At 36.4% G+C, this 20,092-nt stretch overlaps 1 protein-coding gene across 5 annotated transcripts in view; it reads right to left on the bottom strand.

The window, feature by feature from the left end:
- Positions 1 to 20,092, bottom strand: part of MON2 (MON2 homolog, regulator of endosome-to-Golgi trafficking) — a 124,132-nt gene that overhangs the window by 87,609 nt on the left and 16,431 nt on the right. For 3 of the 5 annotated variants that reach the window (XM_058742162.1, XM_058742163.1, XM_058742161.1), the window contains exons 3-5: positions 11,998 to 12,125; positions 10,921 to 11,052; positions 8,944 to 9,073 (exon numbers count right to left, since the gene is read on the bottom strand). In XM_058742162.1, the coding sequence (XP_058598145.1) occupies positions 8,944 to 9,073; positions 10,921 to 11,052; positions 11,998 to 12,125 (390 nt within the window). Of the gene's footprint in view, positions 1 to 8,943; positions 9,074 to 10,920; positions 11,053 to 11,997; positions 12,126 to 15,372; positions 15,454 to 18,638; positions 18,656 to 20,092 lie in introns of those variants that run through there. The other 2 variants (XM_058742165.1, XM_058742164.1) reach the window with 2 other exon arrangements.

Consider the following 20,092-nt stretch of genomic DNA (forward strand, 5'->3'; position numbering starts at 1 on the left):
TCATGCTACTGGAAGTCAAAAGAAAGCTGGAGTAGCCATACTTATATCAGACAAACTAGACTTTAAATTAAAGGCTGTAACAAGAGATGAAGAAGGGCATTATATAATGATCACAGGGTCTATCCATCAGGAAGAGCTAACAATCATAAATGTCTATGCGCCGAGTACAGGAGCCCCCAGATATATAAAACAATTACTCACAAACATAAGCAACCTTATTGATAAGAATGTGGTCATTGCAGGGGACTTTAACACTCCACTTACAGAAATGGATAGATCATCTAGACACACTGTCAATAAAGAAACAAGGGCCCTGAATGATACATTGGATCAGATGGACTTGACAGATATATTTAGAACTCTGCATCCCAAAGCAACAGAATATACTTTCTTCTCCAGTGCACATGGAACATTCTCCAAGATAGATCACATACTGGGTCACAAAACAGCCCTTCATAAGTATACAAGAATTGAGATCATACCATGCATACTTTCAGACCACAATGCGATGAAGCTTGAAATCAACCACAGGAAAAAGTCTGGAAAACCTCCAAAAGCATGGAAGTTAAAGAACACCCTACTAAAGAATGAGTGAGCCAACCAGGCAATTAGGGAAGAAATTAAAAAAATATATGGAAACAAACGAAAATGAAAATACAACAACTGAAACACTTTGGGATGCAGCGAAGGCAGTCCTGAGAGGAAAATACATTGCAATCCAGGCCTATCTCAAGGAACAAGAAAAATCCCAAATACAAAATCTAACAGCACGCCTAAAGTAAATAGAAGCAGAACAGCAAAGACAGCCTAAACCCAGCAGAAGAAGAGAAATAATAAAGATCAGAGCAGAAATAAACAATATACAATCTAAAAAAAACTGTAGAGCAGATCAATGAAACCAAGAGCTGGTTTTCTGAAAAAATAAACAAAATTGATAAACCTCTAGCCAGGCTTCTCAAAAAGAAAAGGGAGATGACCCAAATAGATAAAATCATGAATGAAAATGGAATTATGATAACCAATCCCTCAGAGATACAAGCAATTATCAGGGAATACTATGAAAAATTATATCCAACACACTGGACAACCTGGAAGAAATGGACAAATTCCTAAACACCCACACGCTTCCAAAACTCAATCAGGAGGAAACAGAAAGCTTGAACAGACCCATAACCAGCGAAGAAATTGAATCAGTCATCAAAAATCTCCCAACAAATAAGAGTCCAGGACCAGATGGCTTCCCAGGGGAGTTCTACCAGACGTTTAAAGCAGAGAAAATACCTATCCTTCTCAAGCTATTCCAAAAAGTAGAAAGGGAAGGAAAACTTCCCAACTCATGCTACGAAGCCAGTATTACTTTGATTCCTAAACCAGACAGAGACCCAGTAAAAAAAGAGAACTAGAGGCCAATATCCCTGATGAATATGGATGCAAAAATTCTCAATAAGATACTAGCAAATCGAATTCAACAGCATATAAAAAGAATTATTCACCATGATCAAGTGGGATTCATTCCTGGGATGCAGGGCTGGTTCAACATTCGCAAATCAATCAATGTGATACATCACATTAATAAAAGAAAAGATAAGAACCACATGAGCCTGTCAATCGACGCAGAAAAGGCCTTTGACAAAATTCAGCAACCTTTCTTAATAAAAACCCTCGACAAAGTCGGGATAGAAGGAACATACTTAAAGATCATAAAACCCATTTATGAAAAGCCCACAGCTAACATCATCCTCAACGGCGAAAAACTGAGAGCTTTTTCCCTGAGATCAGGAACACGACAGGGATGCCCACTCTCACCGCTGTTGTTTAACATAGTGTTGGAAGTTCTAGCATCAGCAATCAGATAATAAAAGGAAATCAAAGGCATCAAAATTGGCAAAGATGAAGTTAAGCTTTCACTTTTTGCAGATCACATGATATTATACATGGAAAATCCGACAGACTCCACCAAAAGTCTGCTAGAACTGATACATGAATTCAGCAAAGTCGCAGGATACAAAATCAATGTACAGAAATCAGTTGCATTCTTATACGCTAATAATGAAGCAACAGAAAAACAAAGAAACTGATCCCATTCACAATTGCACCAAGAAACATAAAATACCTAGGAATAAACCTAACCAAAGATGTAAAAGAGCTGTATGCTGAAAACTACAGAAACCTTATGAAGGAAATTGAAGAAGATACAAAGAAATGGAAAAACATTCTGTGCTCATGGATTGGAAGAATAAATATTGTCAAAATGTCAATACTACCCAAAGCTATCTACACATTCGATGCAATCCCAATCAAAATTGCACCAGCATTCTTCTCGAAGCTAGAACAAGCAATCATAAAATTCATATGGAACCACAAAAGGCCCCGCATAGCCAAAGTAATTTTGAAGAAGACCAAAGCAGGAGGCATCACAATCCCAGACTTTAGCCTCTACTACAAAGCTGTCATCATCAAGACAGCATGGTATTGGCACAAAAACAGACACATAAACCAATGTAATAGAATAGAAACCCCAGAACTAGACCCACAAATGTATGGCCAACTCATCTCTGACAAAGCAGGAAAGAACATCCAATGGAAAAAAGACAGTCTCTTTAACAAATGGTGCTGGGAGAACTGGACAGCAACATGCAGAACGTTTAAACTAGACCACTTTCTCACACCATTCACAAAAATAAATTCAAAATGGATAAAGGACCTGAATGTGAGACAGGAAACCATCAAAACCCTAGAGGAGAAAGCAGGAAAAGACCTCTCTGACCTCAGCCATAGCAATTTCTTACTTGACACATCCCCAAAGGCAAGGGAATTAAAAGCAAAAATGAACTACTGGGACTTTATGAAGATAAAAAGCTTCTGCACAGCAAAGGAAACAACCAACAAAACTAAAACCAATGGAATGGGAAAAGATATTTGCAAATGACATATTGGACAAAGGGCTAGTATCCAAAATCTATCAAGAGCTCACCAAACTCCACACCTGAAAAACAAATAACCCAGTGAAGAAATGGGCAGAAAACATGAATACACACTTCTCTAAAGAAGACATCCGGATGGCCAACAGGCACATGAAAAGATGCTCAACGTCGCTCCTCATCAGGGAAATACAAATCAAAACCACACTCAGGTATCCCCTCACGCCAGAGTGGCCAAAATGAACAAATCAGGAGACTATAGATGCTGGAGAGGATGTGGAGAAACGGGAACCCTCTTGCACTGTTGGTGGGAATGCAAATTGGTGCAGCCGCTCTGGAAAACAGTGTGGAGGTTCCTCAAAAAATTAAAAATAGACCTACCCTATGACCCTGCAATAGCACTGCTAGGAATTTACCCAAGGGATACAGGAGTACTGATGCATAGGGGCACTTGTACCCCAATGTTTACAGCAGCACTCTCAACAATAGCCACATTGTGGAAAGAGCCTAAATGTCCATCAACTGATGAATGGATAAAGAAATTGTGGTTTATATACACAATGGAGTACTAAGTGGCAATGAGAAAGAATGAAATATAGCCCTTTGTAGCAACATGGATGGAACTGGAGAGTGTGATGCTAAGTGAAATAAGCCATACAGAGAAAGACAGATACCATATGTTTTCACTCTTGTGTGGATCCTGAGAAACTTAACAGAAACCCATGGGGGAGGGGAAGGAAAAGAAAAGGAAAAAAAAGAGGTTAGAGTGGGAGAGAGCCAAAGCATAAGAGACTCTTAAAAACTGAGAACAACTGAGAACAAACTGAGGGTTGATGGGGCGGGGGGGGGGGGGGGGTGATGGGTACTGATGAGGGCACCTTTTGGTATGAGCACTGGGTGTTCTATGGAAACCAATTTGACAATAAATTTCATATATTGAAAAAAATGTAAAAAACACAAAAAAAAACTAAATAGAGAAACTGTCTCAGGGTCTTGGGAATTACTGAATCAGTTCCCTATGCCTTACGTGGGAAAAATAAATAAAATTTAACAACCAAAGTAAAAAAAAAAAAAGGATGAAAAACATATGATGAATAAAGGTCATAACTTTGAAAAAAAAAAACTGTTTTTATACAAAATACCATCAAAATCACTCTTTACCCTCTTATGACATTTTTAAGCTTAGCATCTTTATCCATACATTTCATTTTCCCAGTCTCCCATTCCTGAACCCCTTTATTTTATGAATTTGAAATTCACATGATCTTTCAATGTGCCTTTAAATATCAAACATATAAAAGTTTACCACATGGTTAATTTCTATACCATCTCAGCATATAAAAGAGAATTAACCACTTGATCTGCCATAATTACTATGTCAGTTATACATATTGACTAGCTAAGAATCAGCTAAAAAGGTGTTTCCCAACTCAGCACTTCTTTGAATACTAACAAGATATCATTTTCTGTTAATTATGACAGCCTGCTTTGAATAAATGTTGACTTAATGAAAACTTGAAAAAAAAAAAAGAGGTTCTAAGTGTTTCTACCTTGTTAGAAAGTATTAAATAAGATACTAGTCTTTAGAGGCACAAAGCTAAAACTACCAATCCAGGAATCACACTCAGTTTATGAATGTATAACACACCCAAACTGGAGAACTGCCATTTTACCCCATAAATTTACTCCTTAATATTTCAAATTCTAGAATTCCCCAGGGAAACATGCAGAAAAACCAAAATACCAAAGTGGAAATACTACAATAAACAACAGATCAAGAATGCCTAAAACCAAACGTGAAAAATCTGATCAATGGTGAACTTCAGGAAAAGTGAAGGAATAATTAGAGTAGGCAGCATTACCGTCACCTACTAAGACTGCCATTTTTTTTTATCAGTATTACCAAAAGAACCTCAAATGAAATGACAAACTGCATTTTAAGAGTGGGGTAGGGGAAGCTATATAAAAGGGAAAACCAGTTTAATCTTTAGTTTCTTGAGTAAATAAAGCAGACAGGTTGCTCATGATGGTAGTACCATATGACCCTTTAAACTAATCATGGGAAAAAATTTCCTCATCCAATAAGGAAAATAAATGAAAAAAGCAGAATTTCTATAGCTAAAAGTTATCAAACTGTAAAAACAGTAACAGAAACAGAGCATCTTTAGCTGACTGACATGTTTCTAAGTTTTTAGACAGTTTTTTAAAATCACAAAGAAGAGGTTGGAAGATGGCGGCGTAGGAGGACGCTGGGCTCACTGCGCGTCCTGCTGATCACTTAGATTCCACCTACACCTGCCTAAAGAACCCAGAAAACCGCCAGAGGATTAGCAGAACGGAGTCTCCAGAGCCAAGAAGGGCAGAGAGGCCCACGGAAGAGGGTAGGAAGGGCAGCGAGGCGGTGCGCGCTCCACGGACTGGCGGGAGGGAGCCGGGGCGGAGGGGCGGCTCGCCGGCCAAGCAGAGCCCCCGAGTCAGGCTGGCAAAAGCGGAGGGGCCGGACAGAGTGTGTTCCGACAGCAAGCGCGACTTAGAGTCTGGGAGGTCATAAGTTAACAGCTCTGCTCAGAAAGCGGGAAGGCTGGAGGACAAAGGGAAGGAGAGTTGCTGAGCCCCTGGACGACAGAACTCAGTTTGGCGGGGAACAAAGGCGCTTGCCAGCTCCATCTCCCTCGCCCATCCCCCACCCAAAATCCCAAAGGGAACCAGTTCCTGCCAGGGAACTTGCTCCGTCCACGCAAACACCCAACTCTGTGCTTCTGCGGAGCCAGACCTCCGGCAGCGGATCTGACTCCCTCCCACTGACACAGGGCTCCTTCTGAAGTGGATCACCTAAGGAGAAGCGAGCTAAGCCTGTCCTTCCTGCCCTCCGTGCACCTTGCCTACCCACCCCAGCTAATAATACACCAGATCCCCAGCACCACAAGCCTGGCAGTGTGCAAGTAGCCCAGACGGGCCACACCACCCCACAGTGAATCCCGCCCCTAGGAGAGGGGAAGAGAAGGCACACACCAGTCTGACTGTGGCCCCCGCGGTGGGCTGGGGGCAGACACCAGGTCGGACTGCGGCCCCGCCCACCAACTCCAGTTATACACCACAGCACAGGGGAAGTGCCCTGCAGGTCCTCACCACTCCAGGGACTATCCAAAATGACCAAACGAAAGAATTCCGCTCAGAAGAATCTCCAGGAAATAACAACAGCTAATGAACTGATCAAAAAGGATTTAAATAATGTAACAGAAAGTGAATTTAGAATAATAGTCATAAAATTAATCGCTGGGCTTGAAAACAGTATACAGGACAGCAGAGAATCTCTTGCTACAGAGATCAAGGGACTAAGGAACAGTCACGAGGAGCTGAAAAACGCTTTAAACGAATGCAAAACAAAATGGAAACGACGACGGCTCGGATTGAAGAGGCAGAGGAGAGAATAGGTGAACTAGAAGATAAAGTTATGGAAAAAGAGGAAGCTGAGAGAAAGAGAGATAAAAAAATCCAGGAGTATGAGGGGAAAATTAGAGAACTAAGTGATACACCAAAAAGAAATAATATACGCATAATTGGTATCCCAGAGGAGGAAGAGAGAGGGAAAGGTGCTGAAGGGGTACTTGAAGAAATTATAGCTGAGAACTTCCCTGAACTGGGGAAGGAAAAAGGCGTTGAAATCCAAGAGGCACAGAGAACTCCCTTCAGACGTAACTTGAATCGATCTTCTGCATGACATATCATAGTGAAACTGGCAAAATACAAGGATAAAGAGAAAATTCTGAAAGCAGCAAGGGATAAACGTGCCCTCACATATAAAGGGAGACCTATAAGACTCGTGACTGATCTCTCTTTTGAAACTTGGCAGGCCAGAAAGGCTTGGCACGATATCTTCAGTGTGCTAAACAGAAAAAATATGCAGCCGAGAATCCTTTATCCAGCAAGTCTGTCATTTAGAATAGAAGGAGAGATAAAGGTCTTCCCAAACAAACAAAAACTGAAGGAATTTGTCACCACGAAACCAGCCCTACAAGAGATCCTAAGGGGGATCCTGTGAGACAAAGTACCAGAGACATCACTACAAGCATAAAACATACAGACATCACAATGACTCTAAGCCTGTATCTTTCTGAATAACACTGAATGTAAATGGACTAAATGCGCCAACCAAAAGACATAGGGTATCAGAATGGATAAAAAAACAAGACCCATCTATTTGCTGTCTACAAGAGACTCATTTTCGACCTGAGGACACTTTCAGATTGACAGTGAGAGGATGGAGAACTATTTATCATGCTACTGGAAGCCAGAAGAAAGCTGGAGTAGCCATACTTATATCAGACAAACTAGACTTTAAATTAAAGGCTGTAACAAGAGATGAAGAAGGGCATTATATAATGATCACAGGGTCTATCCATCAGGAAGAGCTAACAATCATAAATGTCTATGCGCCGAGTACAGGAGCCCCCAGATATATAAAACAACTACTCACAAACATAAGCAACCTTATTGATAAGAATGTGGTAATTGCAGGGGACTTTAACACTCCACTTACAGAAATGGATAGATCATCTAGACACACTGTCAATAAAGAAACAAGGGCCCTGAATGATACATTGGATCAGATGGACTTGACAGATATATTTAGAACTCTGCATCCCAAAGCAACAGAATATACTTTCTTCTCCAGTGCACATGGAACATTCTCCAAGATAGATCACATACTGGGTCACAAAACAGCCCTTCATAAGTATACAAGAATTGAGATCATACCATGCATACTTTCAGACCACAATGCGATGAAGCTTGAAATCAACCACAGGAAAAAGTCTGGAAAACCTCCAAAAGCATGGAAGTTAAAGAACACCCTACTAAAGAATGAGTGAGTCAACCAGGCAATTAGGGAAGAAATTAAAAAATATATGGAAACAAACGAAAATGAAAATACAACAATCCAAACGCTTTGGGATGCAGCGAAGGCAGTCCTGAGAGGAAAATACATCGCAATCCAGGCCTATCTCAAGAAACAAGAAAAATCCCAAATACAAAATCTAACAGCACACCTAAAGGAAATAGAAGCAGAACAGCAAAGGCAGCCTAAACCCAGCAGAAGAAGAGAAATAATAAAGATCAGAGCAGAAATAAACAATATAGAATCTAAAAAAACGGTTGAGCAGATCAACGAAACCAAGAGTTGGTTTTTTGAAAAAATAAACAAAATTGACAAACCTCTAGCCAGGCTTCTCAAAAAGAAAAGGGAGATGACCCAAATAGATAAAATCATGAATGAAAATGGAATTATTACAACCAATCCCTCAGAGATACAAACAATTATCAGGGAATACTATGAAAAATTATATGCCAACAAATTGGACAACCTGGAAGAAATGGACAAATTCCTAAAATCACAAAGAAAAAGATGTTTAAAGTTACAATAAAGATACCTGATGAAGATATGAAAAGGTTAATCTTTACATTATATAAATATTCATTAACACACGTTAAAAGGCATAGACAAAAATTCACATGAGGAAACTCACTCCTGAAAATTTACCTTAAAGAAGTAAATCAAATGGAAAAAATATGTAAGAAGACACTCAAAACAGTATTAAAATACTGAACACAATATAACTGTCCAGCAGGAAACTCGTTCATTAAATTGTAGAATAGCTACAAAATACGGTGCAACCGTTAAAATTTAAATTACAAAAATAAAAGAATGACATGAAAAATTCATAGAACATAATGTTTGGCTAAAAATACATACAATGCAACAGCTGATATAAAAAAATGTGAAATTATACATAATTAGAAATAAACATGGAAAATAAAGAGCCTCTTCTTGGGATGATAGCACTGTAAGGGATTTATCTAAACTGCCACTGTCAATGTAATAATATTGTTAAAATAAATCTGTTTTTTAAAGTATTCTAGTGTTTAGATGCCTAAGTTCACAGGGCGAAGATGGAAAATAAAAAGAGGAATTAGGCAAGCAAAACCACCCACTGTGAAAAGGAAACCACTTTTATCACTCTACCTCGGTGCCGTTCGTCTTCAGCAACCATCCTCTCAAAAACAACAGTGACAACCTGTCGCACTGTAGCAGCAGCTGTATTATTTGTAATATTATCTTTTGTGAAGTGTAGTCGAAAACAAAGAACAATTGCCTAAAAGAACAATTTTCATTTAGTGTGAAATAAGGTTGAAGAATATAATAACTATTTGTTTTATTAGACATAACCCAAAACTAAATAATTTATGTTTGGCCGTTCCAATCACAGATACTAAAAGTCCCACCCTCTTCTCTTATACAATAAAGCCACAAAAATCCTTGGATTCTGAAATAATTCAAACTGTGTAAATATACAGCCACATAAGATTTGGTTAGATAATGTGAAACACACATTTCAAAACTTGGTTCTTTGTTTTTTTAAATTTATTTATTTTGAGAGAGAGAGAAAGAGCAGGGGAGGGTCAGAGAGGGAGGGAGAGAAAGAATCCCAACCAGGCTCCATGCTGTCAGGACAGAGCCTGACACAGGGCTCAAACTCATGAAACTGTGAGATCATGTCCTGGGCCAAAATCAAGAGTTGGCCGCTTAACCGACTGAGCCACCCTGGCACCCCACAACTTGGTTCTTTTAATGTATATATAAAAATGTGTTATGCTTTTATTTCCCCAGAATGACTTGTTTTGTGAAGAACAAGTACTCAAAGTTTGTTACATCACTAAGTCACTTGGAGAAATATAAATAGGCTAAACACATAAATGAATAAAATGATAATTTTTTAAAAGAAGTCATTCTTTATTTCTAAAAATCAACTTCAGGTTAAGTTATAATTTATATACAATAAATTCTAATCCTTTAAAGTATTTAATATGATGAGTTCTTTTAGTTATATTCCCCCATGAAACTACTGCCACAATCAAGACACAAGACAGTTCCATCACCCTAAAACTCTCCTGATGTTCCTTTGCCCTCCACATACTCCTCCGCGCTTGGCCCCAGTCAACCTCCTGGTTGCCTTTTTCATTACGGTAAGCTGGCATTTTCTACAAACACAGTCATCATTCAGTATGCACTGTTTTTTGTATCTGGTTTCTTTTACTTGTAATGTGTGTAAAATGCATCCATGTTGTTCTCTGTATCGGTAGTTTGTACTTTTTTACACCTGAGTAGTATTTCACAGTATAGGTATACCAATATTGTGTTTATCCATTCATCTGCTGATAGACGTTTGAGATGTTTGCACTTTTTAGCCACTGTGAATAAAGCTGCTGTGAACATCAAATACAAGTCTCCGTAGAGACGTGTTTTCATTTACCTTGGATAAGTAACTGGAAGTAAAAAGGCTAGATCATACGGTAAATATAAGGTTAAACTATTAAAGAAAATGCTAGTTTCCCAAAGTGATTTTACACACCTTACAAAATTTTAAAATTTTAGACATTTTTTAATGTTTATTTTTGAGAGAGAGAGGCAGAGAGGGGGGCGGACAGAGGATCCAAAACGGGATCGGTGCTGACAGCAGCAAGCCCGATGCGAGGCTGGAGCTCATGAGCCACGAGATCATGACCTAAGCTGAAGTCAGATGCTCAACTGACTGAGCCACCTAAGCACTCCTACAAGTGGAATTATTTTTAAAAGGTGAGAAGGAAGAGTTCTTACAGGGAAAACTCAAAGCAATTCAGGAGAATACTGATAACCCCAAACACATTTTTTTCTCTCAGTTTCCTATTCTTCTGTATTTTTCTGCTACTTTTCTCTTTTCCTATTCATGACTAAGCCTGTCAGCTATTCCCAAAGGACTCTGTTCAATCACCTTAACCTGATTTTAACTCTAACCTGAGGAAAATAAAGCATTAGTGGTATTTTTAACATGCAATGTCCATTATCACAAGAACTACAGGGAAGTTGCTTTCAGTACAAACGGTACTAGACTTTCCTCTTTCAGGGAGCTTATTCAAATACTGTCTCCAAAGCAATTATGAACTTTGACCACAGGTTTCCTACCTTAGAAAGTGCCTCATCATGAACTACTGTATTGGTTGTTAAAAGAACAAGAACTGTTTGAAGTAGCTTAAGTTCTTCAAGACTGTTTTCCATTAGCTGCCAAAGCATATTAATTATATTTCCAGCTGCAGTCTGTAAAATAATTATTTGAATTACTGTCAGCAAATAAAATATAAGGTTTTAGGTCCCTAAATAAGAAAAGATGTACAAATATTACTACCTCACTTGGAGAGAAGTTCTTGGTCATAATAACAAAACCTATGTTTTTGGATCTATAGGTCAAAACACATCTTTCAACTAATCTGAGATTTAAACTAATTTTTTCTCAAAAAATAAATTTCTTTAAAATGTACCATTTGAATATATGCAAACAGCAGCATGCAGTTCTGAGATGTCTAGTCAAAAAAATCAAAGCTCATTTCTACAATATGGGTATATTTCATGTGGACATTTATAAATATAGTCATGCAAGTTAATTGAGACTGACTACTACTGTTTCATATATTATTCCCTTTACAATGTCATAAAAAAAAAATTCAACTCAAATTAACAAAACATTTATAAACTCAATTAAATTGGACATCGTTTAGAATGCTGTATTAAAGGCAAAAGAATGTATCGCTTCTATTAAAGTACCTTATGGAGTACCACAAAGTTAGAGACCATTGCACTCGAAAGCAGGATGCAGATAGACCGCTGAAATGTTTTTCAGTGTTGTACTATCATAAGGTAATTAGAAACCACTGAAATTAATGAACAACAAATTACCACTTCAGATAATATAGCAAAGTCATGATTTTTCCTTTTTAAAAATAAATATATTCTCTTCGGTGATACTGATCTATAGTACTCAATGGTGTCTTCTTAGTCATGACATGACAAAATGCACTTCATCTTTATTCATTATTCATGAGTGCTTAATAGTGAGAAAATCTGGTGATCTTTTAAAATTAAGCCATGTCCTTCAAGCACATAAATTGTTTTACATTAAATTATCAGGTATACTTCATTTTCCCCTAATGAAAACTCCTGATTTGATTCTTAAGTACACAGTTTAAATTAAGATCTTCACATTACCTCAGACACGACTTCATGGGACATGAGTCTCTGAATGGCGGCCAAACACAGCTGAGTAATCTTCGGCTCCTTGGTTCCACAACCCATCAGGAACGGCTGAACAACCTCTGAGCTGTTCTCTTTCAAAGCTTTATTTAGAACACATATAAAATAAATTATTAAATCTAATTCATAAGTAGAAATACTTTTATGTATTTACAACCAGTAATAACAATCTTAAGAAAAACAACTTTATGTAAAATAAATGCCAAAACAAAAATCAAATAATAAGAGTTAAAATACTTCAGACAGATATTACAGACTCTGTATCTTAACTACCCCTTAGCCTCAGCTTTCCCATGGCCTTCTCCTAGCACTGTTTTTTGATTTTCCTTCATCTCCTGCTGCAAACTCTTTAAGGACAACTTCTCAGAAGTTCTATCCTGCCTCAGAGAAGCACTCTATTTCTTCAACAGTGCAGAGGGAGAAATATGAATAAAAATATTCTAGGGCAGAAAAAGTAATTAAAAATAGTATATACATCATCCTCATTACCCTTCTGAATGTTCAGAATCTCCACACAATCTTATTACATGCTTTGAATTTATAGAGCCCTAATTACTTCTTCAAGAAACAAACTCATTAAAAACAGTAACATTACTCCTCTTGTTACTAAAGTATCACTTTAAATTAATTGGATGCACATGCTATAATGCCAAATCTTAATTTAACCCCTTCTACCAAGCCAATTCTTTCAGAAGTTTTAAAGTGGTAACAAAAATCTAAAAAGTTAGAAAATGCACAAAACCAAAAATTAAATTTACAAAATGAAATTAAGCCAATACACACTTAATGGCTATACAGAGATGAATGAGACAGGTCTGCCACCCTCAGAGAATTTAAAAAGACAACATGGGATTCTAAGGAAAGAGAACATTAAACTTATGTGTTTGGTATATGGTTCTCAAAAGTACGACACCCATCAATTATTTTTTGAGGTTAAGAATTGTAATGAAGACATACAAATCTGAGTTTTAACATGTTTTTCAAAAGAAATTGTTAGAAAGTCATCCACGATCACATTAAAAACGTAAAATCAGTGTTAACATTAATTTCATCATTTAAATCCCCACCTTTTTCTCCCAAAGCTCCCATTATAGTATGCTAAATAAAGACCACAATTTCCTACAGCATACTCTGCAAAGTCCTTCAGTATGCCAGCATAAATTACTGATTTAAGACAGCTAAGAGATGGCAAATATGACTGGCAAAGAACAGTGTTTCCAAAAGGGCTCCCCTTGCCTTATTTCCTTGATTTCCTAGGCATAAACGTTTTGATTCAAATCAAGACACAAGGTACCGTAACAATGTCTCAAAACATTTCTATGAATGATTAACAGAGGACAATAAAGCTCAAAAAATACTATTCTGAAGCAGTAAATATCCTACCATATTCAATCCTGCTGGAATTGCTGAAGCGTGAGGCTACCCCAACTCTGCTGAACATGCCTAGTTATTAAATGCCATTCAGCAAATACAAGTTTTCAACAGTAACAAGTTGCATTTATCATTTTTATGATGTTAACATGTTTCTCATCTGAGTATCATAATAATCATAGAGAGTTTTTAGAGCATGATTTGGCTCAAGTGCATAGTAAGTGGTAAAGCCACATTTTGAAAACAGGTCTTCTAACTCCTGGTTCACTATTCTTCCCACAACATTATGCTGCCACTCTTTAAGGTAAACAGCACTTAAAGCAAATCAAAGTTCAAACAGTTACAAGTATCTCAGAGGAACCAATGATCTGCACTTTCATGCTGTCTGCCTGAAGTCTTCAGGTAAATGAAGGAAAAGAAACTGTCCTCATAGAAGGAAAAAAAAAATGTACTTTCATAGAGTCTCTGATGAAAGTGACTTCAAGACACATTCAATTGTCACACAGAAAAATCAGTGCCAATATTAATTCTGTCAATTAAACTGATACAATGCTTTCTCATCACTTAGAATTGTTCCTCACAATGTCATCTATCAAGGCCATTGTATTCCCTCGTCTCTGATAACACTCACTCTGACAGCTGTAAGGTGATATCTCACTGTGGTTTTGACGTACATTTCCCTGATGATTAATGATGTTGAGCGTCTTTGCATATACTTGTTGGTCATCTGTAGGTCTTCTTTGGAAAAATGTCTATATAGATCTTCTGCCCATTTTATAATCAGATTGTTTGGGATGCCTCACTTCTTGAAAGAGTACTTCCCTATTGTCTCTGAGATCATCTTCTAAGCCAGTGTCACCCATTCTGCACATTTTGATGCTGGTGCTTTTGTGACCTTACCATTAAGATGTCAACAGAAAATTTCTGTACAACTAGGGTGACAATTTAAATAGCAATTAAACTTACGAGTTATCAACAATGCACATAACTCAAATGACATTAATAGTAATATGAACCTATAAACAAGTTCACATTTGCACTGTAAATGACAGCTACATACTACCTGGCCCACAATGATTGTAAGATGCCATCAACTGTAAGATGCATATCAACTTGGGCAATATTAAAATGTGAAAAAACTGTGCCTCTTAGAAAGAATAACATAAAGTGAGTTTCAGCAAAATGTTGCATATGGGGGCCGTCAGAGTTACCCAGGTGTCTCAAGTTAGGATAAATTAAAATAGTATTAAAAATAATTTTTATGAATTTTATTTTAATGTAACTGAAAGGAATCCAACATCCATCTCTTGCCTCCTTCCCATTCTTTCTCCCAGTTTATATGAGAATAAAATAATAAAAAAGGATGTTTCAATGTTATCAGAATAAATCAATAACAAAAAAAATACAACATATTGATCTGTTTTGTCTTTTGAAACACAGTGTGAAAAAAACATATCTACCATATCCAGATCACAATGCAGTAAGACAGAAATTACAACAAAAAAAAGTTAGTTTTTTTTTTCTTCTTGTAAAAGTGATAGTAGTCTTAGGAAACAAAATTAGCCTGCTCTTCTAATTGAGAGATAGATGCTCTTTACATACAATAATTTTAATGACATGTTATTTTAAATACAGCTTTATATAAAAACCTTCCTATGGACTGAGACCATGAGGAAAAAGCTATATAATGATATAAAGACATCTTGCTTTAACTATATTTTAAACTCATTCCAGGAAATTAAGAAGAAAAGGCTCAACTCTTTTTAATCAGAACTCTCTATTTCAAATTCCTTCAAAATATAAAGACAGGCTTTTTAGGGGGTAAGGAAAAAAAATTTATTTTTTTTAACCTAAGTCCCTTAATAAATATGACTCCCTTAATAGAATAACACTGTTGGATAAATGTATTTTATTTCCAAATTTTATAACTGTGAGATCAAATGATACACTTTCACACACCTGAAAGAGGTCCAGCAGGTCCCCATATCCTAGGGGTTTCCTTGCTCTGAGCAGTTTCACTGCATAATTGTAGTTTTTATCCTGGAAAGAAAGAATTAAACTAGGATACCCCACTACGAATCACATTAATGGGGGTTAATAAAAGTTTCATCATGATAAATTTTAATGGTCATTAAATAACAAATTATAATTCTTGTGAAAGAAATAAAATATGATGTAGATATGATTGCTACCCTCAAAATCCCTTAAAATTTAGTTATGGGAAAGACTGATATTTCTAATAAAATTTAAAAAAATTTAATGGTTCAAATAGTCTGAAAATACTTTAAATGAGTCAAGAATTGAAGGACAAATAAAAGTATGGGCAGTTTCATATTAAAAGCACATTATATGAAAAGGAAGGATTATTTAAAAAATGATGCTAGCTATTACAATTGGTTAGTAATTTTACAAATGAAAAAAGAATCTAGGTCCTCACATCACTCCCTATATTATTAAGAAAAAATCGGGGCGCCTGAGTGGCTCAGTCGGTTAAGCGTCTGACTTCAGCTCAGGTCACGATCTCGAGGTCTGTGAGTTCGAGCCCCGCGTCGGGCTCTGGGCTGATGGCTCAGAGCCTGGAGCCTGCTTCTGATTCTGTGTCTCCCTCTCTCTCTGCTCCTCCCCCGTTCACGCTCTGTCTCAAAAATAAATAAAATGTTACAAAAAATGTTTAAAAAAAAAAAAAAAAAAAAAAAAAAGAAAAAATCAAAGAAAAAAACTAAAAGAAAATAAAAATGACTACCACTATGTGGAAGGAGAAGGACTTCCTAAGTGGAGAGCAACAAATCAGAAAAATTATGTTATGTAAAAATGAAAAACATCTCAATTAAAAATTAAAAGGTAAATGACTTGCAGGAAATATAAACATGATGGGAAGTTAATACCTTTGCTATAAAATAGTTCAAATAATATAAGAAAAACACAAAAACTCAAAGAAATAAATGTAAAATGAAAAAAGGAAATTTAATAACCTCAAAGGAAAATGTTCAATATTAAAAAGAAGTATCAATTAAAATAAGAAGTCATTTACCTGTTCAATTCCCAAAAACATTTTTTAAAACAATAATCAGCAAGGATGTTATAAAAATACACTCACCTATTACTGCTAAAGGCATAAACTTTTATCAGAAAGCACTGTGGTAACAAATTCCAAGAACCTGTTCATACCCTGTGATTTAATAATTTAATTGCTAGAAATTTACCTTAAAAAAATAATTCTAAATACTGAAACAGGCCTCACATAAAGGAATGGTTAATAAGATACAATCACTGGCTAAAAAATATTAGAAGCAATTAAAAAAAATACCAAAAGATACCATCAAAAAAAAGTATTTATGATATAATAAAAGGCAGAATACAAATTAAAGTTTTTAAAAGTTTAAAAAAAATCCAAGGAAAAAAGAATAAATAAGAACACATTATACCGTAGAGAAACTATGTAATCTCTCTCACCCACTAGGTTAACTTGCACACAGGGCATTAGTTACAGCCCCCTCGGTCTTCTAGCCTGGATTATAGACACCACCTGCCAACAGACCTCTACTTTACTGATGGTACATTGAAATACACCTTGCACACTGCTGGGCGAGTTTACATAGAAACGTTAAAATGAACGTGTCACTTCCTTGATTCAAACTCCTTCCATCCAGCAGCTCAGAAAGTCACACAATGGCAATACTTGAATAGTGTATCCACATAGACCACACTGTTTTATACCTCATATATTTAAGTAATCTGCTTTACTTTCCACTTCTCTACCTTATTTGTTGGGCTAACTCCTTTTTAAGCTTTGAGACTCAGCTTAAGATTCCCAGACTGGGTTGGGTGCCTGCCTTCTCTATGTTCTCATAATAAATAAGCCTGTCTATACTTCCATCTTGGCATTTACCACACTATGAAAATTCTCCATTTAAAGTCTGTCTCCTTCATTCTTCTGTGATCTGGCTGATATGAATGAAGTATGACAAAATTCATCTACTTGAATCATCATAACATGTAAAATTATGGTAAAGACTGAAAAGTAGAAAAACACACTAGAGGCAGCACTGACAGACTTACTCGCATTTTGGAATGACTCACTCACTATTGGCCTGTGCTAAATGAGGGCTTACTATTTCCTATGTAATGTGCTAACTTCTAGCAATATAAGGAGAATAAGATATTGATCCTGACCTCAGGAAGTGTGTCCTCTAGAAGAAAAAATTTCTGGCAAAGGACTTCAAAAGGCAAATGGAATGAAAGGCAGGCACAAACACACTTTTCAAGTATATATTCAAGTATATTCTTAAATTTCCATATAGACTATAGGTGAGTTACACTACTCATCTTTGTATTTCTTCCAGTGATTCTTACATAATTCTTTCCTTATTAAGAATATATTTATGATAGGGGCGCCTGGGTGGCGCAGTCGGTTAAGCGGCCGACTTCAGCCAGGTCACGATCTCGCGGTCCGTGAGTTCGAGCCCCGCATCGGGCTCTGTGCTGACAGCTCGGAGCCTGGAGCCTGTTTCCGATTCTGTGTCTCCCTCTCTCTCTGCCCCTCCCCCGTTCATGCTCTGTCTCTCTCTGTCCCAAAAATAAATAAAAAACGTTGAAAAAAAAAAAAAAGAATATATTTATGATATATTCTCTAGATATTTGTAAAATATCACAAGCATATGTATTGCTAAAATAGAAAATACTAAATAAAATCAGCAGATAAATTACCTTTTAACATCAGAAAAAAATTCCAAAGTATATTGCTCATTGCTACTTAAAGATGTTTTAGTAACAAGACCACGGAGATATGAAAAAGATGAGGGAAACTGTGTGAGAAAAGAACACAAATCATACACAATGATCATCTACGTAAAAATTCTATTTGTATACTGACTGTGGCTGAAAGCAGCCATAGATAGATGTAACCACTATGGTTTTGAATATGGGTTAAACACAATTTTAAGATATCACAACCTCGTTGGTTTCCTTGTTTCAAATATTAAAAAACAGATTCTCTGTTTATGTAATTTTTGTATAACACAAGCCTTCTCAGTCATTTCAAGTATACCGTAAGCTGGCTTAATAAAAACATTTGTAATATATGGTAGTCAAGTGTCAGGTTAAGGCATTTGGCCTCGTAAATTAAGAACTGGATGTTGCTATCTCTCATTTGCAGAGTTTTATCTTGAAAGGAAAAGGAAATGTGGAGAAAATGATCTGTATATTTGAATCAATGCTGACATTACCTGGCATAGCATTCCCACTTATGTCAGCATTCATGACAGCAGTGAAAACAAAGAAAAATAAACATTAAAGGAGGATGCTTAAGAGAAGGGGAGATGTAAAGCAAAGATTTATTCTGCAATGTAAACAACCTTCCCTTGGAAAATAAATCTCAGAAAACTAAAATTGGCTAGAAATCTGTGCTAAGTATCACTGATCAGACTAGTTGATCCTAATTAAGGATTCTGATTTTTATAGCAACCCTTTGTATTTTTGGAATATGTAGAGATATCTGAGAATTCAATATCCCATTTCATTTGAGATTCCTCCATTGTTTGATATCTTTAACATCCATGAGAGCGCAAAAGTAGTAATTTACAGTCCCTACCACCATAGAGAAGTAAACACTTCTCAGGAAATGAAATTTTTTAAAAAGTCAACTAAAAATTGTTTTTAGTGTTAACTATACTCTAATTAAGCAGTTTAGAAACTATATATTGACTAAACTCTTTCCTTGTTCTTAAGAGCCCTTGATTTTCAAGATGCTAGTGGTCTAAAAATGTATACATTTTAAAGTATCAGTTGTTATACTTGGTAAAAAATGCTAGGAAATAGTGTAAATGCTAATACAGTCCTCAAGTACATGGCCCTGGAAACTATGGACATTAAAGCATGAACTTAATTGTATGCACATAAAGATTTGTTTTAGTTTGATTTGAATACAGCTAATTGAATTAAAATGCAATTAATAGCCCCCTATATATTAAACGCATACTGAGACAAAATTTTTCTTACTCCTCCTTAAGATTAACCAATTAGACACCTTACTTTAGTATAGAACTCTGCACCAGACAGCAATCCTCTGAAGAAATCAGTCTCTTTTTAAAATTTTCCATCAACTACAGACCCAATGAAAACTTCCACTGTTGGAGAAATGATTAAGGACTAACCATGATATTAGCAATTATGGTAGCTAAAGTTATTATCTGTAAGGATATTCTAATACGCCTGGCCAACTTAAAAATATCCAGATCATAATTTATCTTTAAACATTAATGTCCTCATAGTTGCTAAATCCACCCAACATGCATCTCCCAAACCCACTAGCCCACCCTCCCAATCCAACCACACATACCTTTGCCTTTACCCACCACTTTCACTATACCCCTTCTCAAAATGCACACAGAGCATTATTCAGTGCTGTGAATAATGTTATGAAACTATATGGTGTTTTGACACAATGTTCAAAATCAGAGAAGAAGCTGTGAGAAACAGATGCAACACAGGAGAGCTCACCCTATGGGCACATGTCCAGCAAAGCTGCAAGCCTAAGTGAAATCTGCCTTCCACCCTTAAACTGCCCCCCAAAAGTCTTCATTTCATTTTGTAATAGTCTTTGAAATTCCACCAATTAGAGCTTTTCTGGTATCCTTTTTTAAAAATGTAAAGAGATTTATGAGAGTTAGAGAGATTCCTC

This window comes from Neofelis nebulosa, chromosome 8 (assembly GCF_028018385.1).
Source record: "Neofelis nebulosa isolate mNeoNeb1 chromosome 8, mNeoNeb1.pri, whole genome shotgun sequence".
Classification (NCBI taxonomy): Eukaryota; Metazoa; Chordata; class Mammalia; order Carnivora; family Felidae; genus Neofelis; species Neofelis nebulosa.